The sequence below is a fragment of the Mesoplodon mirus genome (assembly GCF_964341445.2).
Source record: "Mesoplodon mirus genome assembly, chromosome: 13".
In the NCBI taxonomy this organism is placed as follows: domain Eukaryota; kingdom Metazoa; phylum Chordata; class Mammalia; order Artiodactyla; family Ziphiidae; genus Mesoplodon; species Mesoplodon mirus.
Window position 1 is genome coordinate 64,336,915 of NC_138989.1, and position 24,686 is coordinate 64,361,600.

A 24,686-nucleotide genomic window follows, 5' to 3' on the forward strand; every position below is an offset into this window, starting at 1 on the left:
TCTCTCTCTCTTTTTATCAGATTTTGTCTTCTTGCGAGTCTTGTTTTTCCTGTTCAACATCTTTCATGAAAAATAGCAGAAGTTAATTTGAGATTCTGAACAATGTTTTCCTTTGGAGAGAATTTGCTTTTACTTCTTTTAGACATTAGGCTAAGAGCAATTCATGCTAATCCATTCAGGGATTCAGTATGACTTTAGTCATTGTGAATGCTGGTCTATTTTTCATTTACTCAACCCCTAGGGTGTAGCCCTTTGAGATTTCAGCCAAAGTCTGGGGCTTTTACCAAGACCCTTCCTCTTAAGTGGCTTCTAAACTCCCCCAAATTCTTGCTGCCTCTGTTGCTTTCTGATACCTTCAAGCAGTTTTGCTTTTTAAAAAAATATTTTTCCAGGTCTTCTAAATGATCTCAGTTGGAAATGATGGTCTAAGATACCCCAGTTGGCCATTAGTGAGAGTGGAATCTTTAGCCCCATTGTATATGAGTGATCCCAAATAGGTCAAAAGCTGGGGACATACAAAGGCAAAACTTCCATGAAATTCGACATAAGGAAAGATCCCTGCTGAATTCTTGCTGGAAAGTAAGTCATGCATTTTTCTTTTCTGAGCTGTTGAAATGTACATACCAACTCAGCAAGCTGAGTGGTTGTTTCTGTTTCCCTTCACTTGGGAGTGACTGGATTGTATCGCTATTCCTTATATCTCTGTCCCTTGCCCATGCCACCACATCCACACTTTTTGCTTCATCCTTCTCTTCTGGACTAACTCCAGGTAGTCTGGAAGGGCACGGGACTGCACCTGGGGGTGCAGTATCTTCACCTTCCAGCTGCTATGAGGGCTGGTCTGAGAACGTCATAGAGAACCTCAGAAAACCATGGCTGGAGACTGATTTTTTTTTCCTATTTATTTATTTATTTATTTATTTATTTTTGGCTGCGTTGGGTCTTTGTTGCTGCATGTGGACTTTCTCTAGTTGTGGTGAGCAGGGGTTACTCTTCATTGTGGTGCGCGGGTTTCTCATTGCGGTGGCTTCTCTTGTTGCAGAGCAGGGACTCTAGGCACACGGGCTTCAGTAGTTGTGGCGCACGGGCTCAGTAACTGTGGCTCGTGGGCTCTAGAGCACAGGCTCAGTAGTTGTGGCGCACGGGCTTAGTTGCTCCACGGCACGTGGGATCTTCCTGGACCAGGGCTCGAACTCGTGTCCCCTGCATTGGCAGGCGGATTCTTAACCACTGCACCACCAGGGAAGTCCAGGGATTGATTTTTTCAATGCTCGTAACACAGACTTTCGGATCACTAATGTGATAAAGACCTGTGTATTTTATAGAGAATCGTATGTGCGGTTTGTGAGCATACTTTTCATGGCTAAGAATTCTGTTTATGGACCTGAGAGGAGACACATTCCTGCCTCCCTTGCCCCCTCACTGCCTTCTCAGCAGCACTGTCTCCACAGCACCCTCAGGGATTCTGGAAAGTTGGCCTCCCTTCATAAATCAAGATACAGCATTGACTCTGGTTATGGAAATTTAATTTATCTTTAGACAAAACTTGGAAGTAGATTCATATGTCTACTCAGGCTCCCTCACATGTCACTTCAAAGGCACTTTTCATCACACTCCATCCTGCCCCGAGTTCCCCTTTCCCACCTCGCCACAGCATGGAGTCTGGGGGTAGAGAGAGAGGATGGTCTCCCTAGAGAAAACCAATTGTCTGGGGTCTGGACATTCCTGGCCAGATCCTATTCTGTATACAGATGTCAACTGGCACGTCTACAGACAGACAATCTAGCCAACATAGAGAATAAAAGTGAAAAATGGAGTGTGACCAGAAAGAAAGCCCAAGAACTTGTTCTGTGTCTTCTATTAAGGCAACACTCAGGAAAAAGAAAGCTTTTTACAGAGATAACCACACATGCAGCTCTAAGCCACAGTGATGATAACACAGGCACGTGTGTGTATGTGCCTGCACGTCTCCGTGCATGTATGTATGTCTGAGAAAAGACTAGTTAGCAAATTTTCCCATACAGCAGCGACAAGAATGGAAACAATTCTGTGTGTTGTTTGGTAATTTGACTTGAATGGCATCCCAAGTGGGTTATTTTGGTCTCAGAGTGGAGTCATTCTCAATAATATTTATTTCATACATCCTTGGATTATGCACATCCTGCATATTGGTCAACTTCAATCCTGGAAAGAGATGGGAATGCCCTTTGATTGGGAAATTAGGCCCTTTCCAAATGCTCCTTGGAACAGAAGCGTGGAATCTTGCAGTGAGAGTGGAAAGAAATCTTGGGGATCATTTCATCTACTCTCTCATTTTCATAAAATACAGATTTAGAGAGTAGAGGTAACTTTCTCAAGGTTGCACAGAGAATCAGTTGGCAGAAGAAGCCTTGGAAATCAGTCTCCTAATTTCTGGTAACCCCATCAGGTTAGCAGTGGTAAAATAGGATTGGAAATAATAAATGATTAAGGAAACTTTCAAAAATCCCCAAATTATAAATAAGTGACTTTGAAACACAAAACTCTAAACCAATGGTTGGATCTGCTATTGAAATCAGAAGCCACAATGATGTTTCTGTCTCATGTGAAGGGATGAGAGTAGTGGAGTATGACTGTTGCTCTCAGGCCAAACACAGGGGACTCTCAGAGGACCTCTGACACTTGTTGATCCTGCATTCGGTCACTCTTCCAGTGGGGGAGACACCTCCACAAATTATTAGCAGAATGAGCAGAAGTTAAGAGGACCAGGAACTTCCCTTTTCCTGTCTCTTGGCAGACAAGTTTGTGGGACCTGTGTTGCAGCTTGGCTACAAGATACTCCTGCCTGGGACTTTGCATCTGGGGAGAGTGATGCCCAGATGGGGCAATATTCATGGAGTGGCAGCTTCTCGGGCTAGTGGCGGTGGTGCTGCTGATGTCCTGCCTCTTTTGGCTCTTTCCCATTTTCTGAGGCTGGCTCTCCAACTTCCTGTCATTCCTCTGAGCTACAATATCCTTTAAACAAATCCCCCCTTCTGCTTCACTGCTGGTCTCCCCTGGCTTGTTTGCAAGCACCCTGACCAATGCATTGGAAGGAGAATGAATAGCCTACACAAGTCCCTGCCAACAGAGTTGGCGCTCTGTTATGTATCTCACTATAAAAATTAGAGAGGCATGATGTTCAAACAAAATAAAGTGGGAGGCTATAATTAAATTTCACCAGGGCCTTCAGGGAAGGGAACTTTAAAGGTCAAAACGTTTCAGTGTCCAGCTGGTCAACAAGTAGAGCCTGCAGAAACGTGTAGAAGCCTTCTCTTGTCTGCCCCATTCGTGGAGTGACCAATGCTGGGACCCAGGACGGCTCATACAATTAAAGAGACTCACCTTCAGGCAGAGGAATATTTAGTGCAGCTCCAGGTGGCATGTGAGAGGGGTGGAAGCCATCCTCTCCTCTAGCATTTCCATCTGGACTCAGCTGGTTTGTGGGGTACCATAGGTGTTGTAGGAAATCAGCTAGAGGGGCCTCTTCTCCATCATTGGACAATGTAGGGTTGGAAGTCCCAGCTGGGGAGAGAACAAACGCCTCCTCCGAGGCCACTGTTCACCTGCAGTGCGACCTTGCCCTTCTCCTGCATCCCTCCCCTCTGCTGCCTCCCAGAGGAACCAGAAACAGTAGCCAGTGGGCATGTGAGGACATAGTGCAAAGAGCGGAATGAGGCTGTTAGGGACTAAATGCATATGTTCCCCTCACCCCAACTCACATGTTGAAACCCTAGTCACATGTGATAGTATTAGGAGGCGGGGCCTTTGGGAGGTCCTAAAATATTATTAGATGAGGTCATGAGGGCAGAACCCCTGTGAGTGGGATTAGTGGCCTTAGAAGAGTCATGAGTGAGCTTGCTTCCCCTCTCTGCTCGCTGGCACACGAGGACACAGCAAGAAGACAGCCATCTGCAACCCAGAAGAGAGGCTTCGCCAGAACCCAACCATCCTGGCATCCTGATCTCAGACTTCCAGCCTCCAGAACTGTGGGAAACACATTTCTCTTGTCTCTGAGCACCCCCAGTCTGTGGTATTTTGTTACAGCTGCCCAAATGGACTAAGAGAGTCCCTGTCCAGTCCCCACTGCAGGACCATGAGCCTGCTTCAGGCCTGAGCTGTGTAAAGGAGCATAGGAGGGGGATGAAGTGATGGGAGAGACATGGAAGTTTGATGCTGGGTTGGGCTGGACTGTTTAGCTAACTGAAAGTAAGACTTTTCTTATACCTGATTGTGACCAGAAAACATATGGGACCTTCTGGAAATGTGGAGTCAGAGAAGGGAGATTCAGCAGAGCTGGGGTGAAGGACGTGCTGGGGAAATGAAGCCCACCTTGCTGGCACCCCACCATGTCCGGCTCCTTCAATAAAGTGCAGGCGACTTCACGTGAAGTCAAAATGCACAAGCAGGGCAGGCCCCTGCCTCCTGCCCCACTTCACACCCCACGTCCTTCCCTTTCGGGACTCGAGGGGCCACCACGGCTGGGGCCCCAACCTCAGTCTTTCCCTAACACTCACAGGGCCTGGGTGAGAGTACAAATAGAGGGCCACAGCTCATGTGTCTAAATATTTAAACATAGAAGTCAAGATAACAAGTTGTTAAATAAACTACGTTGCAACCTTCTACCCTGACAAGCATAACTTCATAAAGACCTGGGAAGGGCTTCCCTGGTGGCGCAGTGGTTGAGAGTCCGCCTGCCGATGCAGGGGACACGGGTTCGTGCCCCGGTCCGGGAAGATCCCACATGCCGCGGAGCGGCTGGGCCCGTGAGCCATGGCCGCTGGGCCTGCGCGTCCGGAGCCTGTGCTCCGCAACGGGAGAGGCCACAACAGTGAGAGGCCCGCGTACCGAAAAAAAAAAAAAAAGACCTGGGAAGCCAGGTTCCAGTTAGAGCCTCAGATTCCTCGGGGTTCTGGTGGGGCAGAATCAGGCCTCTCTTCCCACCTCTGACTCCATCCTGCACCCGGTCTTGCATGTGAACCCCCAGTCCACACGTTTAAGCTCTGTCCATCCTCCCCAACAAACAGCCACCCCTGCTGTCCTCAGGGGAGCAGCCACCTGTTCCCAGAAAGAAAGACCTGGGGAGAGGTCCAAGACCTGGGGAGAGGTCCACACAGGAGCTGGGAGCAGGCTTGAGGCTGTTAGGACAGGGAATTGAGGGGTCCCTTGTCCCCTGAGCATGAACTATCTAGAAGGGGCACAGGCTCCTGCAGAGCACATCCCCATCAGCTCCTTAGATTCTGTCCCCTAGGGAGGGCCCTTTAAAACATGAGGCCAGGGCAGCCGCCTGGCTTCTAGGCCAAAGGGTAGGACTGATGACTCTTCCTACCTTTCCAAACTTAACTCTTCAGCATCTGAGTCTGAAATCACGACTCCTTTCCTGGCACGTGGCCCTGGCACAGTGGCCTCTGCTCACCTCCCTACCCCACACCAGTGTGTGTGTGTGTGTGTGTGTGTGTGTGATGAGAACACAGCTCTTCTGAGTTGCTGCCTAGGCATTTTACAGCATGACAACCTTGCTGCACCCAGAGTCTGGACATTTAGGTAAGGACCTCAGTTTAAGATTCCCACTCCAAGTTCCTGCTTTGCTTTTCCTGGGGTTAGAGTTAAGGTCGTGAAAAGTTAGTGACCTCCACCCTAAAAGCCCCTTATAAGCACTAGGTGCTTGCTCCCTGCTCTCCATCTCCCGCTCGCTCAGGACCTGGGTTGGAGGACTGCCCTTTCCCCAGCTCATCTCCACCCCTGCCCCGCCCCATTTCCGGGATTTGTAAGTAATATATCTTGTGACTTGACTTTCTTTGTGTGGGTGTTTTAAAACTGCCCCTCCCATCAAATGATCCCAGGGAGCTCCCTGGCGCCCCCGTGTGGGTGGCTTTTGCCTCCTCATCCTGCAGGTCACAGTCTGCATACTCTTCGTTCCATATACCGGCTCCCGTCGGCCCCGCAAGGCGGCGTGCCAGTGGCTGTCAGCCCCAGAGTGGTCCCTGCTTGTGCCCTGGGAGGTGACGGAGGTTGGGCTGTAATCGGGCAGCATCTGGAAGGAGGCCCAGCCACATGCAATCACGCTTCTGCAGTTGAGTGGCTCTCCCTGGGTGTCTTCAAACAGCGTTATGTGCTAGGCAAACCCTGAGAAATTACCAGCTCAATCATTCTGCTTTAAAAAGAGGATGTCCTTGTCACTTCCTTCTCCCAGCATCCCCACACGAACCACTGGCAACTGATTTATCATGATCAGATTATCCAAAACAACAACTCAGAGAATCACTGGGACAAGTAATGTGTGCAGCTCTGCTTTTCCTTCCCTCCTTCCCTCCCTCTGGCCCTCCCCTCTTTGCTCCCTCCTTCCTTCCTTTGCCGTTGGAAGAATAAGCAACAGGAAAAAGGTAAGGAAACACAACTAAGCACAATTATTTAAAATGCTATTGATGGATCACAGAAGAAAGAAAATCAACATTGATTGAGCATCTATTAAGTGCCAGGTGGAACTGGTGTTTCCCATGGCCCCTCCGGCCCCATCGGATTCCCCCAAGTAGATGTTATCTCCTCCTTTCCGTGAACCAAAAAATGAGGCTGAACAAGGGTGCTCAGTAACAGGCCCCCTGCCCCCGTACCGGGCAGAGGGCCCGGCCTAAGTGCAGACCAGAAGGGAGCCATCGGAATCCTTCTGAATCCTTCTGAATTCTCTCCAGGAGCTCCCTCTGGAGGAAGAAGTAAGGTAGTGAGCCCCTGTATCCCCCGGGGTGTCCATACTGGCACATTTTGCTATGTTCTTTCTTGCTGTGTCACTCTCTCTTCCCCCAACTGCTATACCACCCTCTCCCACAAAGGCCCACCTCTGTAGGACATCCTAGTCATCAGAAAATGAAAATGCACTTTTGCCTTTCAGAGCACAGCTCCTATAGGAGTGATGTTGAAATGGCAAACGAGAAGACCGTTTTCATTAAAACACACATTCAGGCTCTGCTGTGCAGATTAAATTAGGAAAACCATTTTGACGAGGGAGGCTCAGCATGGAGCAGACTTCTCAGTAAATTAGCAGAAAAGTGTGGGTTAAAGTTCTGGGTCCCCGGATGTAACAAGAAAGCAGAGATGGCTGTATTCACTGCGAGTGAGAGGGGGGACAAACGAGCCTTGCTGCCGAAGCTTAGTGGCTGGAAAGGCAGCTCTGAATGTTTCATAGGCTTGGGGAGGGTGAAACTGTGAATGATGATTACCAGAGCTGTAGAGGGCTGTGGTGCCTGGAGGGAACTGCCAGTAGGAGCTCTGTCTAAACAGACTTCTGCTCCCAGTGGCCTTTGCCTCATTCTGGGCCTCAGCTTCTAAGGGGACAGCGCAGGGCAGTGGCCAGGAGTCAGCAGACCAGGCTTCCAGCCCTGACTCTGCTAGAGCTCATCCTGTAGCCTTGTCCTCACAGTTTTGCCACTGAGCTTTGGGCCCTTCCTCTGCCAGATGCTGCATGGATACGTGACATGTTCTGAGGCCACCCAACGTTACTGGAACTCTTCCTCTGTTTGGAGAATTTGCATCCTGAATCCTTCCTTCTCAAGGGAGAAGCCAGAAGCATACTTGCCCAGTCGGCCTGCAGTTGGGCTGAGGCATGGGGCCTGAGCTCTTCCAATCAGAAGCACCAGGACTAGAGCAATGGGAGCAAGTGCAAATGTGTAGAAGCCGTTTTCTGGGGAGCATGGTGGTAGAGAGTGGGCCACGGGGCAGAGTCCCAGGGTCCAGGGCCTGGTGTTAGTGGGGTGAGCTGTGAGGTCTGGGCCTGTCATCATCATCACCATCAGCAGCAGCATCTGCAGCAGCAATCAAATCTCTGCTGGAGCAACCGGCCACAGCGTGGTTTGGGGTGCTTCTGGGTTCCTATCTTCCGGGCCATGGACTTTGTGCAAATTAGCCAAGGGCACCCCTTCCAGACATTTTGCTGACATCTGCTGGGAAATTGCTATGATATGGAAATCTAGTACATGGTATAACAAATACACAAACCTGTCTAGGGTGTGAATGGCGCCCCTTCAAAAGCCATGTTGTGCAGTATGCAACCTGTGCAACTGCACTTGGAGGTCCTTCAAGCCTGACTCTTTGGGCTTTGTGGAGATTCTGTTAGGGACTTCATTTCCTTTAGTAATTGCTTTTTCTACTTAAGCTACCTGAGATGGGGTCTGGTGTTTGACCAAGAACCCGATTGGAACAAATAGGGATAATGACACGTGCCTCATAAGCTAAGTGCCAGCTGACCCATCGAGGTAAGAGTCTCCCAGGGGCATAAAGACTTCTGTTACTCTGCGGCTTGGTGCTTAATTTATTCATTTTTAGAGGAACATGGGAAATGGGATCTGATTCACCGTCTTCCTTCCTTATTCCAGAAACCTATTTGTTTATTCTTTTGTTCTAGTTGTCAGGGTCACAGTTCATGGTTAAATAGAGGAATCACAAGCATGGAAATGAGAGTGTGTGTTATAAATATTCCAGTGGGGAGACTTGTGGGAAAAATGGCTTTGCTGGGTCTTATTGGTGCACTGCTCGGTCTCCTATTATTACCAGGAGGGATGACATCAGCCTGTGTATCATTAGTCTGATGACTGTGTGTGTGTGTGTGTGCGCGCGTGTCTGGTGCAGATAAAGTGATCAGTTTTGAGGTTTTCCGGAATTTTCCAGATTTGAGCTGTCTTGTCCTCATTTATTAGGCTATTTCTGGGCCCATGTTTTTTGGTTAGGCCCTGTGGGGCTGCCCCTTAAGGTCATAGCCGCCCCTGCCCAGGGTGTAACGAGGAGGGAAAAATGAGCAGGGCCTCCCCAGGGAATTCTCTCCCCATCAGTAGCTGGAAATGTGTGTTTGACTCAATCCTCAGCTCTTCAAACCTGAAAGGAGGAAAGAAGCTGTCTGCTTGTTTCCCACATCCCCTTCCCCTCTGGTGCCCGAAGCAGGGAGGGGAGAGGAGGGCGGGCTGGGAGGTCGGGGCAGGCTGGTACCTGCCCACCGGTCTGATTTCAAGGCCCTCTGTCCAAATCAGCCACCCTTGTTTGCCGCCTGGGGCCTGACATCCTTTTGCTGGGGACTTTCTTTCCACCTCGAGCAAGGAGCAAGGGCTGCAGAGGCCGGCAGAGGGAGCCTGTGAGTCGTGTTCGCCCCTGGTGGCTCCTGTCAGGGTTTGGACAGAGGGGAGAGGGGGCGTCCACATCCTGAAGGGCAGTGGTTGGGTGGGGGGGAAGAGGCCCTAGGAGAAGGGGAGGGGGAGCACTGGAGGGGTTGGGAGGTAGGGGACCTGCATACAAACATCCTGGATTCCAGAATCTGTCCCTGGTCTCTAGGGGCCTCTGACCCTCTGCATGCAGGTTGCGTTTCCCTCCTGCAGGAACTTCTGACTCCCTGCTCCTGTCTGAGTGACAGACTTTTCAGATGAGGGGGACTGGCCGAGGAGGCCTCCCTGTCCTGCTCTCACTTTCCCTCCAGAAGCCCTCGCTCCACCCGGCTCGCAGAAGGGAAACCGCACACAAAGGGGAAACCCAGTCGTGCCTGTTTCTGGAAATGCTCCGAGGAGCCTCAGGCAGGAAGGGCTGGGGAGGTTCCCAGGACAGGAGGATGGGGTCTGCGGAGAGGTGTGCCAGAACAGGACAGGGACCCCTGCGGGACTGCAAGTGGAGACCTTTGCTCCCCTCGGGAAGTGCAGGCCCTGGGCTCAGGTGAAGAGGCCTGAGACGAGAGACAGTCTGACTTCCTGTTGGTCCATTACTGATCTCCTGTCACATCTCCAGGGTTTCAAAATAAATCAGGGCCTTTTCTACACAGAGTCCTGTTTCTCTGGCCCCAAGTTGCTGTAGGTCATCGAGTGGGGGGCTGGGCGGGCAGCAGGCAGCCAGCCATAAGCCACCAAGCTGGGTTTTGTGAAGGTGTCCCAACTCATTTTTTTCACTTGTCCCCCAGTCCCCTGGTACAGTCCTTCTTCCATGGTCATATGAAGATATATAATATAGTCTCCTTTTCACAAATCAGATGGAAGTGACCCAAGGGACGGGTCATCTAGAAAGCCCTCCTTCCATGCAGGAATCTCCTCATTCTTGAAAGGTGATATTAAACCCTTCCAATGACAGAGAGCTCCCTCCCTCACGAGGGACCTCATTCCCCTTTAGGACAACTCCACTTGTTAGGAAATCATCTTCCTTCCTTTGGACACCCAGCTGTCTCCTGGAATCTCTCTCCTATTGGTTTCAGTTGGCCAAACTTTTGGTAAGATCCTTCCTCTCTCTGACAGGTCTTTAGAAGTTCCAAGGCCTGTTCTAACGTATCTTAAGCCTTCTCCTCCAGGGTAAGATGCACCTGCCTCTCTGGCCTGTCCTCAGTGACTTCATTCTGCTTCCTGTCCCTCCCCCTCTACCGAAGTCCCCTTTGCTATCAGCACCCCAACGCTGGGGTCTGAGGAGCAGACCGTGTCCTGCGTGACTCTGTGAAACACCTGCCTGGCCAGGACTAGAGGCGACTTGACTCACATGAGAAGCTCAGGAGTCCCCAGAGGTCAGGGCCCAGCGGACCCACTTCCCTACCTCTTTCCCATGTTCACCTCTGGCCCTCTGTGGACACCAAGCCCCAGAATGAGGACCCAGTCAGTGATGCTAGAATACATGTGCTGAAGGGAACCCTGACAGGTAGCTGGCCTCGTATTCCTTGCACTGGACCATCCCCTCAAGCCCTGAGTCAACCGTGAGCTTGCGCCTCTCCAAGCTGCAGGGTAGCCAAGGGACACTGACTTTACTGGAAGATCCTGCGGAAAAGGCAAGTAATGTTCAAGATGATATTTTTATGTTAAGACAAATGCATATCTATCATGTAATAGAATGTAGAAGCATGAATTTCAAAGCCACTACCTGAGATTTCAGAGGAGTATCACACTCCGGGAAGGTTGCTTCAGGCTATTTCTTTAGAATTCAGTTCCCAGTACCCCAGAGGGCTGGCTCCCTTGGCTGAGGGTTGTTTAAGTTGGGTAGAAAACTTGGAGAGGCTCTAAGTTCCTGAGTTTCTTGGAGAAACTCCGTCTCCTTTGTTATTAGAATGAGGCAAGGGAGGACCAAGGTAGGGAAGCGATTAGCCTGAGGACACACAGCTTGGAGTCCAGACTTGAAACCCAGATCTGTTCTTTTGCCTGGACTGAGAAATGCTGCATTGGGTTTATAAGAATGCTTACCATGGCAAGAAAGGGGATCTGATCACAGAAACGTGTCTTGGGCTTAACCCTTGGTTATACAGAAAACGCAGTGCAAAGACCAATTTTACTCAGAGAGTCTGTGCTCTAGGTTCTGAGTAGAGTTGATGCCATTCATGGACCGCAATATATTTTCTTACCTCCTTCAGGGCCTAGCATTCTGTTTGGGAAAGAGGATCAGGTGAACGAGGAAGAGAAGTCCAACTCCAGTGCCAAGGAATAAAAGGAAGAAGGCTGAGATGGTAGCAAGGCCAGCCAGAGGCTGTTCTGGAATCCAAGCCAGGGAACTGGTAGGACTGATGTGTTAAAATGGTCAGCAACCCTTCGACTCTCCCTTGCTCACACACAACAGGCTGTACCTGCACATGTAAACACACACACACACACACACACACACACACACACCCCTCACACTCGGAGTCATAGATATCCAAAAGCTTATGATCAAGCAGAGCCTCACAAAATGCAGGGGACCACTGACGATCTGACCTCGCCACCACACAACCACCCACTGTCACCTGCAGTGACAATGCAAAAGGGAATCAACCTGAAGCAGGGAATTGAGTAAGTGTGGCTTTCTTTTACTTAAAACGCTGTCCCTCACATTATTATTTTTTTTTTTTTTAATTTTCTTTCTTTCTTTATTTTTGGCTGTGTTGGGTCTTCATTTCTGTGCATGGGCTTTCTCTAGTTGCGGCGAGTGGGGGCCACTCTTCATCACGGCGCGCGGGCCTCTCACTGACGCGGCCTCTCTTGTTGTGGAGCACAAGCTCCAGACGCACGGGCTCAGTAGTTGTGGCTCACGGGCCCAGTTGCTCCGTGGCACGTGGGATCTTCCCAGACCAGGGCTCGAACCCGTGTCCCCTGCATTGGCAGGCAGATTCTCAACCACTGCGCCACCAGGGAAGCCCTCCCTCACATTATTAAATAAGGGTCAAAGATCTGTGTTTTTTATAAAGGCATCTTCAACATTTTTATAAGTTTGTGACACCCAACTGTCAACCTCTTAAGCCACGAATGTCTACAGATAGTCTTGTGGCTGTCACCTCTCACAGAAGTGCAACTCTCAATATCATTTAATCAAGTCAATTAATACTGTTTAATAAATAGGCCAGAAAATTAGCTGAGAGTTTTTCTCGGCGGGATGCAGCGTGCGACCAAAGTTATGGAAGATTGTCCCTTGAATCACTAAGGCAAACCTTGTTGAGTGTCATTTTACAGAAAGCAATCACATAAAAAAATGTTATAAATAGAAAAAAATTCCAAAGTTCTCCCACAGACAGGGAAACTGAAATGTCCCCCCCACCAAAAAAAAGGGAAACAAAACAAAACACTACCATCCCTACCTCCACGACCCATTTGCTTCAAGTTCTTGATCATACAGTACTCGACATCTTTGGATATTTTACAATGTACAACTCCAAACTGCAGCCAAGAGAAAATAAAAAGAACTAACCAGTCGTCTGAAAAATTGAGTTTATGAGAAGTCATTACTTTTACAAAATAAAAACAAAAGCCCCAACACCACTGGTTTCTAATTTGTTCGTTTTTCCTCGTTTTCTCTTAAGGTTTGGGTCAGCCCCACTCCCTTGGCTGAGGGGGGAACACAGGCATGTTGGCTGGTGGGTCCCAGAAGCGAGGGTCAGAAATGGAGACAGGAGTGTGAGAGGCCGCTGCCCAGCAGATGACGTCTGAGGACAAGAGGGTGTCAGCAACAGTTCCCTCTGGCTGAAAGGGCAGCTGGTGGTGTGTGGAGTCACGGGTCTCTTCGTGGGGGAGCTGGGAGAGTGACAGAGTCTGTGGTCTTCTCTGGCCTTTTTGTTTTTTTGTGTTTGCTCAGGAAGAAGCCAAGGCAATAGGAAGAGGCGAAGTCTCTGTGCCCACAGCTCTTGGATTGGGGACACCAGTCCTGGGCCATCTGCACAGGAGAACTCTCCTCCCTTCTCTGGGCTACTGAGAAACAAAAGCAAACTCAGCAAGAAAAGGGAGGGAAGGACAGGAAAGGGGAGAGAAGATCAGGAAGGCACTGGGCCAGCAGAGCTGTCTTCCTTCTCAGGACCGGCTACAAACCAGAGAGCCAGGGAGAATGCGTGGACAGCCCTCACTCACAGAGCCCTCCAAGCCAATATTGGAGCCAAGCCTCTGACTTCCCACACCGGACAGCTGGCTTCCTCCCTGGGGGACCACGGAGGGGTTGAGGGTGTTCAAACAAAGCAATGCCAAAGTCCTGAGAAGCCCCCAACTGAAAAGCAAACACACACCTGGGTAACTAGGCATTTTGTCTGTTTCCGGGAATCAGGTGGAGAGGGGCAGCTGCCAGGTGTTAAGAGGAGGCCCCCATTCCTTCTGTGTTGGCCCTCGGAGTCCTGAAAGACTCCTTATGGCATTGGAGGGACCACGCAGAGGTGGGGACAATGCAATGCGAGATGGTAGCCCCCGGATGCGCACAGTGGCCTGCCCAGAAGGGAGGGTAGGATTTAGAGTTCCCCAAAGCTGCCTGGGGGCGGTGGACAAGCCCACCCCAGCCCTCTTCCTCTGTTAGCCTGTCTAGTTTGGCCACATTTCTCACCTGTGCCAGCGTAGAGGTGGACGTGATAAAACTAAGTCCAGTGAAACAGTGTCACCAGGGACGTTAAGACTGCAAAGCTCCTGCTCTCTCAAGGCTTCTCTCTGGGGGGCTGGGCATGGATGAGTGTGTCGGTGGGTGGATGGGAGGGGGAAACAAAATTACCAGCCCCCTTTCACAGCAGGGCGAAACTGGGGTACAGACGGCTGACCTGTCCGCGGTCACAGGACAGGGAGGGAAAAATGGGCCCAGACCCCAGGAGACCCCCTCCTGACGCCGGGAGGCCTCCCTGCCAATAGGGCACTTCCCCTAAGGATCCCAGGACCACTGGAGATGGGAAAAATGACCCATCGGAACAGTGTCAGCAGGGACTCTGCCTTAGAGTGGTGGGGCTCAGGATGTGTATCTCAGGACCCTACCTTCATCCCTGCTCCATCCGGTCTGCCTCTGGCCAAGCCACCTCCCTCCGTCTAGCCCCACACAGCTCCACAGTGCTTCTGGACACCTGGCCTGGGGCCTCCCCTTTGGCATGGGCCCCTGTGAGTTTCTGTGTGAAAGCAGAGAGACAGCCAGAGAGAGGCCAGGCCTTTTGGGAGGAGGTGCCCATCTCAGACACCAGCACAGGGGAGGCGGCTGCCTCAGGAGGCCCAGAAAATACCACTGCGGCTGCTATTTTTTTCCTTTTTCCTTTTGAAATAAAAAGTTCAGGCCCATTGGATGGGGCAGGTGGGCCTGGGAGGGGACGGGGAAGCAGGACTGGGGTTGATGAGGATCAGCCTAGTTGTTGGCTTCAGACATGGAGGCCACGTGGTTGAGGCCGGCGAGCCCGGGGAGGCCGGCCAGGCCCGCGGCCCACGGGTCGGGCAGCGGGAAGTAGGGACGCGCGGCGGCCACGTTCTCGGCCAGCGCGAAGGCCAAGAGGCCCCCCGCGTTCCGCTCGGCCTCGAGCTGCGCGCGCCCGAACAGCTTCATCTGCGTCTCCTCGAACTGCCGCTCCAGCTCCTGCAGGCTCAGCGCGCCCTTGGGCGCCGCCAGGAAGTGCTTGGCGGGGCTGGGGCCCGGGAGGCACACGGCGGCCCCGCCCAGGTGGCCGCCCACGTCACCCAGCGCGGGGGGCATCACGAAGGCCGCCTTCTCCGGGGCCGGGCCGCCGGGCCCAAAGAGCAGGCTGGTGGCCCTCCAGGCGGCGGGCTTGCGGCCGCGCCGGGGCCGGGCCATGCGGCAGCTCTGGCGCTTGATGTGGCGGTGCAGGTGGTCGGAGCGCGTGAAGCTCTTGTAGCAGAACTCGCACTGGTAGGGCCGCACGCCCGTGTGGATGCGCATGTGGTTCTTGAGGTCGTAGTTGTGCACGAACTTGGCGTTGCAGTGGATGCACAGGTAGGGCCGCTCCCCCGTGTGCTTCCTCATGTGGATCTTCAGCTTGTCCTGCCTGCAAGGCAGAGCCAGAGTCAGTCCCTGCCCAGGACCCCAGGAGCCCCTCCTCACCCTCTCCTCCCCTTCCTCCAGAACCTACTAAGGCTCCCAGTTGCTGCGGTGTCAACCCTCAGGAACGGGACTCCCGCTAGAATTTACCTTCAACTACTGCGCCACCCCAAACAGGTGTGGCTTCTCCCCTGGATCAGAGAGTGGATCAGGAGCTGGGCCCAGAGAGGCCGCTGTCATTCCAGAACACCTGTTACGCATAAGCTCAGAAGACTGAAGTGCCCACTCTGTCAGGGCCCGTCTCATAGACTGGAAAATAGACTTGCTGGGGACGTAGGCCCCGAAAGTCAGCAATCTTTCATTAGTCCTCCAGTGGGGCAGCCACTTCTCATACTGGACTGCACCTTCAGCTCCACTCTCTCCAGGCAGCAGGGTCTTTCCTCAAGGTTCACCCTGGTCCCATCCCGGCCCCTGGGCTGTTGAGACCTGTCGGTCCTCAGCACTAATCTGAGAGGCTACAGGGATCAGGCACACCTTGTTCAAGCCTCCTGCACTGTGGTTGCTTGGCCCCAGCCCTCGGCTCTCCTCTTTGCAGACAATTCCAGGGTTTACAAAAGAGCCAGGTGCAACAGGAATGCAGCCTAAGCTAGGGCAGAGCGTTTCAGGCTTTAAGCAGTGTTATTCAGAGGTAAGATATGACGTGGGGCTGCGGCTCCCATCAGCGGGTGTGGGAGCCTCCGCTCCAGCTGCAAACCCACTGCTAACGTGATGGGTGACCTTAGGTGAGTTACGTAACCTCTCTGCGCTGAGCCGAACCTAGCACGAGACATCAATTCCTGTTGTCCAGAGCTGATGGAGAGAAATTTGGGTTTGTGTTGAGCTAGATTCAACACAGCTCCTGGCGGTCTTGAAAGGAAAACGGACATCTCACGGCTGTTTTCATAAAGATGGAACGCTGCATAAGCCAGCTAAAGGAGCCTTTCAGCCACGCAGAAGTGGAGGCAGGTGAGCTTCGAGAACTCTCAGGATCCTTCTGCAGCCTTCCTTGACCAGGCCAGGCAGGCCAGGAAGCTGTGTCCAGCCTCCCACCTCCTCCCTGCAGGTGTGGCTTGGGTGGAGCGTCTGCCTGTAATTTTTGGCTCGGCTTTGAGGTTGGAGCAGGATGTGGAGCCCAGGCATCCGCCCTAAAATGGCCAGATTTAAACCACACTCAACATAACCCCAGGCCAGCAGGAGCGGCTCCTGGTCTCCTGGTGTCCCCTGGCCACTAGAGGTCTCACTGGCTCTCATTTTCCAGCTAGTTCCCCAGGGGTGGAGCAGGAGAGAAAAGGACATTGATGAGTACACTGGCAGGGACCAGGGGAGAAGGACCAAAAGGACAGATCCGTTTCTCCCACCTGTGCTCCCTGGAAGGCTGGAGGGCACATGGCGGGGGGGTGGTGGGGGTGGGTGGAGAGTGGGGTGGGCAGGGAGGAGGAAGGGAGAGTTGGTATCCTTCACACACCAGACACCGCCATCCCCGTCCCTGCCCTGCCCACAGCCCACCAGCTGCCCCCAGGCTGCACGGTAAGTACCCCGCTGTGACATCTCATGTGCCCTCCTGCCACCAGCGTGCTGCTCTTATGGTCTTTGTAACCCACATTTCATCCAGGTGATTGGAGTTCTGAGCATCCTGGCTAGTGGATCTCAAACTTGATGAGCCATGATCAGGGTCTGATGAAACACAGAGTGCTGGGCCTCCCTCCCAGACTGCCTGAGTCAGTAGGTCCGCGGGGGAGAGAGCAGAGAGTTTGCATTTTGAATATGTGGCCGGATGTTGCTGCTGCTGGTGGTCTGAGAACCGCTGGCCTAGGTTAATCCTTCAGTTGGCTGGTGGGCAAACTGAGGCTCAGGGAGGGCTAGGGTTAGGACCAGGGAGGTGAAGTCCCTAAGGTCACCACGAGGGTAATGGCAGAGCTGGGACGAGAACAGCCTAGGCCTCTTTCCTCAGCACTGCACTGTGACCTGTGTAAAGCTGTGGGGGTGGGGTACAGAGTGCTATTTGTAGCCCTAGAGCGACGCTGTACAGTCCTGGGGAATACGTCTCGGGACTCCACACGTTCGCTCAGGCTCTGATGAAAACTGATGCTAGGTGGTTGGTTAGGCTCACTCATTGCCTGAGGCACTCATCCTCACCAGGGCCTAGTGGAGGGTCAGCTGAGAGTCACCAGTGGGGCTTTCAATACATCATCTCATTCAATCCTCACTACAACCTTATAAGGGAGATTTTTTAAAAAATTACTATTACATATATTTAGTAGCATTGACACCCTCAAATAATGGACAATGCAAATGGTAAATCTTCAAATGTCAAGGGCCTCTTTAAATATGCACTGCTTCTCCTGAGCTTTTTGTTAGGGCATCTAAAGTAAATCACACTTCAGAGGCGACTGGCCCAAGTGTGGGAGACGTGCTGAGAAGGTGACTGTAACTTCCTCTCATTGAGCACCCGCTGTGAGCAGGCAAGTACACCATTTCAGTGACCCTGGAAGGTCATTATTCACAGGCGAGGTACAGTGCAGGAAAGGGACCCCCGTTAGGGGTGTGGGAGCCCCTGCTCCAGCTTCAGACCCCCCACTAACTTGCTGGGTGACCTTTAGGCAAGGTATTTAACCTCTGCATGCAGAGTTGAACCTAGGGCTAGACATCAGTTCCTACTGACGAGGAATCTGGGTTTGCATGAGCTCGGTTCAACACACCTGGATTAATTTCCTCACTTGGACTGAGGAATCGCTGGGGGCTCAGAGAAGTCAAACAGCTTTCCCAAAGGTACCAGCCGGTGAGGGGCAGAGGGGCATGGAGGGCTCTCTGGGCATGGTTTGTTTGCAAGCTCTTCTGAGGATTTTCATACTGAGTGTTCCCAGCCTGAAGCCTGTAGGGGCTGCCTCAGAAAGTGCAGCCCGAACAATCACACCAGGGCATCTGCAGCCAGCCTTCCGTCTCTGGGGTCAGAAGACTGGGCCAGGCTGTGGGAGCAGCTCAGCCTGGGCAGGAGCCACTGTCCCCAGTGGAGACTTTTCATGGGAGCAGCGGGGGAGGAGAGTGGACAAACCTCATAAGTTAGTCCTGGAAAAAATTTAGAGAGCATTTAGTTTACTGAGAGCGCGTCTGAATCAGTGGGCCCAGTAACCTGCATCGCTAGCGGTACGCTTCCCAGGACCTTGAAAATACTGATCTAACCCAGCCCATTCCCAGGGAGGGAATGGCTTTCTTAAGGTCGCACAGCCTCCTTATTTCTGTAATGACCTTTCCACGTAGATGTAACGCGCACGTGCATTGGCAGAGCTGGGCCCGGGCTTGGCACACTCTAAGAACCGGACCAGGTCCTTTGCTGCCCTGGGCCTCAGTTTCCTGACCTCTAAAATGGGAGGCTGTGCTGCACCATTTTGACCTTTGGTGTTCTGAGAGTGGTTGCATCTGGGTAATGGGCTAATACTGAATCTCTTTCTGGCTGGCTGGCTTCATGTATTACCGCTCTTCTACCCTTGATCCTTTACGCATCTGATCTGCTGGCAGAGGCATCATGAGCGAGTTGGAATGTTCCAGTCTGACTCTCAGCAGCTAAGCTCTTGGTCACTTTCCTTCAGGACTGGGGGTCCGGTGGTCCCCCTTAAAATCTTCCAAGCCCCCTAACCCTGTCCAAAGGCCTATGTGCTAACTCACCCCTTAGCATGGCTTTGAAGTCTCCTTACAAGCTCACGCCTTCCAGTTATAAAGGGATAAGATCTGGGGGCCCTTGGTGACTATAGTGAACAATACTGTATTATATATTTGAAAGTTACTAAGAGAGTAGATCTTAGATGTTCTCACCACACACACACAAAAGGTAACTAAGTGAGGTGATGGGTGTGTTAACTAATGTGATTGTGGTAATCGTTTCACAATACATGTGCATATCAAATCATCACTGTTGTACACCTTAAACTTATACAGTGTTATATGTCAAATATATCTCAATAAAGCTGGAAAGAATAATCACCCCATATCCTTTGCCAGCCCCCGTCCTTCCCCACAGTGCTGCACCCACATACCACATGGACACACTGTTCCCCTAGCAGGCCATGCTCTGGTCAGCTTTGCATCTTTGAATCTCTGTTGGCATGAGCTGGACCACCAGCCCCACTGGCTCAGAGCCTGCCATATTATGGGATGGATGCTGGTAAGTCCTGGCTCCTTCCCCTTCTGTGCGTAGCCTGTGTTTGGACACCGTGCTCCATCCCTTAGGTTCCCACCGGATGTCCAAGCGTAGATGCCAGCACGTGTGCTCTTTCCTTCCCAGCCATGAGCCCTCCTCTTCCCTGCACCTACATCCTTCATCTCTGAGTTTACCCTTGCAAACTGCCCTGCCTGAAATGCCTACCACTCCCAATCCCCCTGATCCTTCAGTGGTCAAACTCAAGTTCAGTCTTTCATAAACCCTTCTGTGTCCACCCAGGTCTCATCCTTTGCCCTGACCTTCCAGAGCACTTGAACACTGCAGCCCGAGGCAGGTCACTCGAGGGGCAGGGAGGGAGCAGCAGAGGACCATGTGTCAGCCTCATCCTCTCCTGCCCCCTAAAGGCCCCATACGTGTCAGCATTGCCCTCCCAGCAAGTCCCGAGCTCTGGGGGCCCAGTCTCCCTGTCTGCGTTCTGTGGCCCCAATTCAACCACACAGGTGCTCCTGGCAGGTGGGAACACCTGTTCAGAGGCTGTCTTTGCTGCCTTTATTTCCCATGCATGCTATTCCCAGGGCAGGGCCATCACGTGTGCTGTTTCCCTTAGCTGCCCCCCATGCCTGCAGAGCCACCGCCCTGTCCCTGGCTCCTAGGGCCCTGTCTTGTTAGGCGCCTAGACAGCAAGATGATGCAGGAAGCAGCAAATTCATGGACAATGAGCACTGGCTCCCGGCAGCTGCAAAAAAAGGAACCCAGGCTCAGGGACATTCCCGTCAGTACTAATTGTGAGCTCGGGTCAGGACCTAACTGTGCAGGCGGTTGGTTATAAGGGCTTCAGTAAAGCCCGTGAAATTGGCCCTTCCATCATTCTCATGAGGAAGAGGAGGCAAAGGGAAGTGCTGTAATGTGTCCAGAGCTTTCCTGATCTTGGGCGACATATGGGGTCATAAATCTGGGCGTGATCTTAGGGAGCACCTGCTCCAACCCCCTCGTGTTCCACGTGGGGAAACCGAGGCCCAGAGAGGGGAGGAGACTCGGCCAAAGTCACACAGCTAGTTAGAAGCAGATGCAAGCCCTCAAGCTGGGGTTCCTGATCACCACTGCAGTGCCCTTTCCAAGGGGCTGCAGTCCCCAGGAGACAGTGTGCTTTGTGTCCCCACGTGCCGGCCCTGCTCTCTCCACACTCGTTCAGCATGTGGCCCGGATGGTACTGCAACCTGCTCGGATAAGAACCCATCAGATGCTTTGGAGTCCTGCCCGGTACACCTCACTGTACAGTGCAGTGGGTGGTCATGGCCACGGCTTGCTGGTGCAGGGCCAGTTCTCAGAACTGCCCAGTCCAAACCTGACGTGCTCCTCCCTCGCCCTGTCCCCTTGTCTGCCATCTCATCCCTTTACTCTGCACCTGGGACCCATGCCAGGTCACACGCAGGCAAGCCTTGACTCGCATTCCCCCTTCCAGCGCGGAGAGCTCATCGTCAGGAAAGATGAGCTAGTCCTGGTGATCTCATTCCCCTGAGTGAAAGGAAAGGGCCCCGGGTCCTGGGCCTCGCTGGAGGCTCCCAAGCGAGGATAACGCTTTCCCAACACCATCCACCCAGACTTCTTGGTAACCTGATGGTCTGAGACAAATTATCTTCCTGCTGCCACTGCTAATGACATTACATTATCTTAATAAGGTCCCCAGAGCTGCCAGGAGTGGGAGAGCTAAGAAAAAAATACAGGGGGAAAAAAAAAGCATCAGCTGCCAGGCTCCTGGCCTTGTTTGGAGAGAGAGCTGTGGGGTGCCATGGAGCAATCAGCATTTGGCTTGCACTGGGGGGCAGGGGTTGGGGGCTAAAAGTTGCAGCCTTCATGGGATGTCGGTAGGGGATTCAGTGGAGACTGGGGAAATCGTGGCTCATCAGAGATTGATTTCTCGGGGTACAGAGCTTGGGTTGCCCATCCCTCTCCTCCATGGGGCCACTGTTGTCTCCCGAGCTGGTCTCTTCTCAAGTGTGGCAGTTTCTTGACTTCACCACGTGTCCGCCAGACCTGACTGGAGCGCCTGTGAGAGCCAGGCTGTGGATGGGATGCAGGGGGTCCAGGAGGGAAGACTGCCCAAGCATGCGCTCTAGGGGTTCCCCTGACAGGCGGCCTGTACTCAAGGACCCATGTGGCAGGACAGGAGCAATTAAGAGTCTTCTGAGGCCTTCACAGGCCCAGGCCAGGCCTAGTTGGTGGTGATGACAGGGGTTGGGGCAACGAGGAGGGGGAGGGCCCTGCGAGGTGGGTGGGCAGGGAAAAGCCCCACCAAGGGCAGCAGCGTCCCTCTGCACGCAGAAAGGATGAACACCTTCTTGTCCACCCTGGCCCACGTGCTCCCTGTTCTTCAAGGCCCATCCTAGGGGCCACCTCTGGCCCACTAACCCTGTAGTCCTGACCTTTAGCCCAGGCTTCCAGACTTTCTGGGAATAGAAGTAAAGGACTCCTGACGAGGAGGGTCTGGGGAATCTTGGTCCAGGCTGCCTCTGCCCTAAGTCCTGGAACTGTTTCTCTCTCCCAAGTCACAGCCACAGGACCAGTTTCATCACGAGCTGTCTCTGCAGCCAGCACAGGCTGCGGCCGCCCTCAGGAAGAAAATGGTGACCTTGGACCGGGCTAGGGGAGTGGACATATAGACTCAGGCACAGACAGAGGAACTTGGAGTCCAGGTGATCATGGGATGGCCAGAGCTAGGAGGGGACAGCATGGGGCCAGAGATACACAGTCTGGTTGAAGCCTTTGAGGCTTTTCCTGGGGCTCCAGGGGTGTCTCATAGCTGGAAAAATCAGTGGTGGGACAACTGTGGGACTGGCTGAAATCTAGAGCTGGCTCGGAGCTGAGATTCCCGACACCAAGGAATAGACACATGATGGTGGGGCTACAGTCCCTTCTTGGACACCCACAGAATGAGAGCAGTACGTGGGGCCTCAGGGGCAGAAGGGGCTCTGTTGGAAGGACACCCAAGGCCCCTCCGCCATGTTGTGTTGCTGAAGTCATGAGGAATGATGTTCCCACGGGGCGTGGACATGCTGGGAGCTGGCATCGGAGGCCACAACTCAGAGCCTGGGCCACCTGAGTTGGAGGGTGGAGGGTGGGTTGCGCCAACGTCCCCCAGGAGGGACGGGAAGTGGGATCAACATCAGGAAGACAGGAAAGGAGGCCTGACCGGAGAGCAGAAGCTCAGTTATAATTAAGCAAAGACTCGGGCTCCAGAAAGGAAAACAGTGTCCACGAGGAGGACGTGAGGGCAGCAGGTCAGGGGTCGCTCGGCCTCGCGGGGGGTCCAGTCCCAGGTAGTGGCTTTGCCTTGCAAGGGAGTCTGGGAATTCCGAGTCAAAGAGGCAGCAGCTGCTGCTCTAAGTGGCCGCTGAAGAGCCTCCAGCTGAGGAGGGAGGGCAGTGTTACGGATGGAGGCTGCAGGAAGTCAGCCACACGGGGGTCCCCGTGGAAAGGCTGCGAGAGCACTTGGCTATATAGAGAGTTACAGGCCACCCGGACCTGGACAGGCCAGGGTTGAGGCTCTTTGAAGGCTGAAAAGAATCCTGCAGGCAGCTCCGGGGAGGCGACAGGAGGGCAGCAAGGAACCAGAGAGTCCGAAGAATGTGATGGGGAGGGGTGTCGAGGCGTGTCCATCACGGGCAGCCACAGCCCACAGTGAGAAATAAGGCCCTTCGGGGAGGAGGCCAAGAAACCCTCCTCCAACCTCTCCCCACTCCGGGTATCTCTGCTCCTGGGAGGGGGACCCCAGAGCTTCTCTGATCTTTCTCAGGAGGGCCAGTGCCCAGTGGGAACCGAGTGAGGGGAGATGTGGATGGAGGCGGGAATGAAGCTGTGTCAGCTGGAGACAGGCCTGGGGGCCCAGATGGCTGTCCTTCTGCTGAGCAGGACTAGACCACAGGGAGGGCACGGCCGGGGGCTGGATGGCCTGGAGGGGTGGTGAGCAGGCAGGCACAGAGGCCACCCTGAGTGATCAGCAGGAATGTGCTGGGAGGGAGGGTTCTGGAATGCGACCCTCCTATACAACACAGCACTGAGGCCCAAACCAGGAGGCCCACGCAGAGGATGTTCTGGTGTCAAGAGGGTGAGAAGTCTGTCTTGACTGACCGAGTTTAAAACTTTCCCTAGGGAAGGCAGGGACACAGACCGGCACGGCCCTCACAGCGGAGTGTGGGAAAGGCCCGGAGGGAAGTGGGGAACGGAAGGGAGATGGGGACTTGGTTGGGGGGCAGGGCAGGCTTGCTCTGAGGTACCCTGAGATGCAGCACAAACCCTTGAAGCCACAGACCAGGGTCTCCCCTGGAGAGAGGGGTGTCCCCAAGTGTCAGCCATCTGTGCAGGGGACAAGCAAAGGAGGTGGAGCCCAGATGGCAGGAGTCAGGGGCTGGCTTTTCTGGATCAGGCCTGTGAAGAGTGTCCACGTCTTGAAGTCATTCCAGGGGGCTGCGGAGAGGCACTGGCTCCAGATGCATGAACTGTGCTTGAATTTGGACTGGGCTCTGGTTTATCTTCCGTTATCCCTGTGCTTTTGTCAAGCCTTTACAGGTGTTCTGTGGATCTAAGGTGAATTCAGAAGAGGAGGGTGGGAGGTGGAGGTGACATAAGAGTGGCAGGGCCATTAGTGAGGGGCACCCGAGAGGGGGTGAATCTCGGGGACTTTGGGGCCAGCTGCTCTGCAGCGATAAGAGAAGCAAGCCCCTGAGGTCAGCACTGCTGGGTGGAAGGGGACACACCCGGGGTATGGGGGGCCCTGCCCCTCTGCACCCGGAAATTCTCCCTTCACTGTTGGCTCGGAGCAGCTGGGAGATTCTGCTGGGGTTTCCTTCACAGAAGCAGCTGTGAGGGGACCCAAGGCCACCTTGGAAACAATCAGCGTTGTCCTTTGAAGCGGTTACCGGAAGAGCCTGCAGAGCTGTTTTCACAACTGTCAGCTGAACATAAACTCAGATCAAGTTTTCAAGCCACCAAAGAGAGTGGGTCTTGTTACTTAGCAGAACTCATCTTGTTTTCCCCCCAAAAGAACTGCCCCGATTTGATAATCAACCTGATGCAAAACATTGCACTCTCTCCTCAAAAACCAAAGCTTTGGCCCCACTGGGGCAAATCAAAAGAATGAGCCCCAGCAATTCCCAAAGATGAACGGCTAGGGGGATACGGGGTGATAGTAGCACCTCTGGAATAAGTGTGGGTTTCTCAAGGCGGGTTCTCTGATGGGGACGGTGGCAATGTGGGGAAAGGACCTGGTCTAGGAAGTCACAGTCCCAGG

General features: G+C 53.1%; 1 protein-coding gene across 5 annotated transcripts in view; it reads right to left on the minus strand.

Annotated features, from left to right (window-relative positions):
* Positions 1-12,249: 12,249 nt before the first annotated feature.
* The window catches only part of ZBTB7C (zinc finger and BTB domain containing 7C), a gene marked incomplete at its 5' end in the record, with an annotated part of 374,377 nt that continues 361,940 nt past the window's right edge, over positions 12,250-24,686 (minus strand). For all 5 annotated transcript variants that reach the window (XM_082640978.1, XM_082640976.1, XM_082640977.1 and 2 more), the window contains one exon: positions 12,250-15,211. In XM_082640978.1, coding sequence (XP_082497104.1) covers positions 14,560-15,211 — 652 coding nt within the window. In that variant the 3' untranslated portion in view covers positions 12,250-14,559. The remainder of the gene's footprint in view (positions 15,212-24,686) is intronic.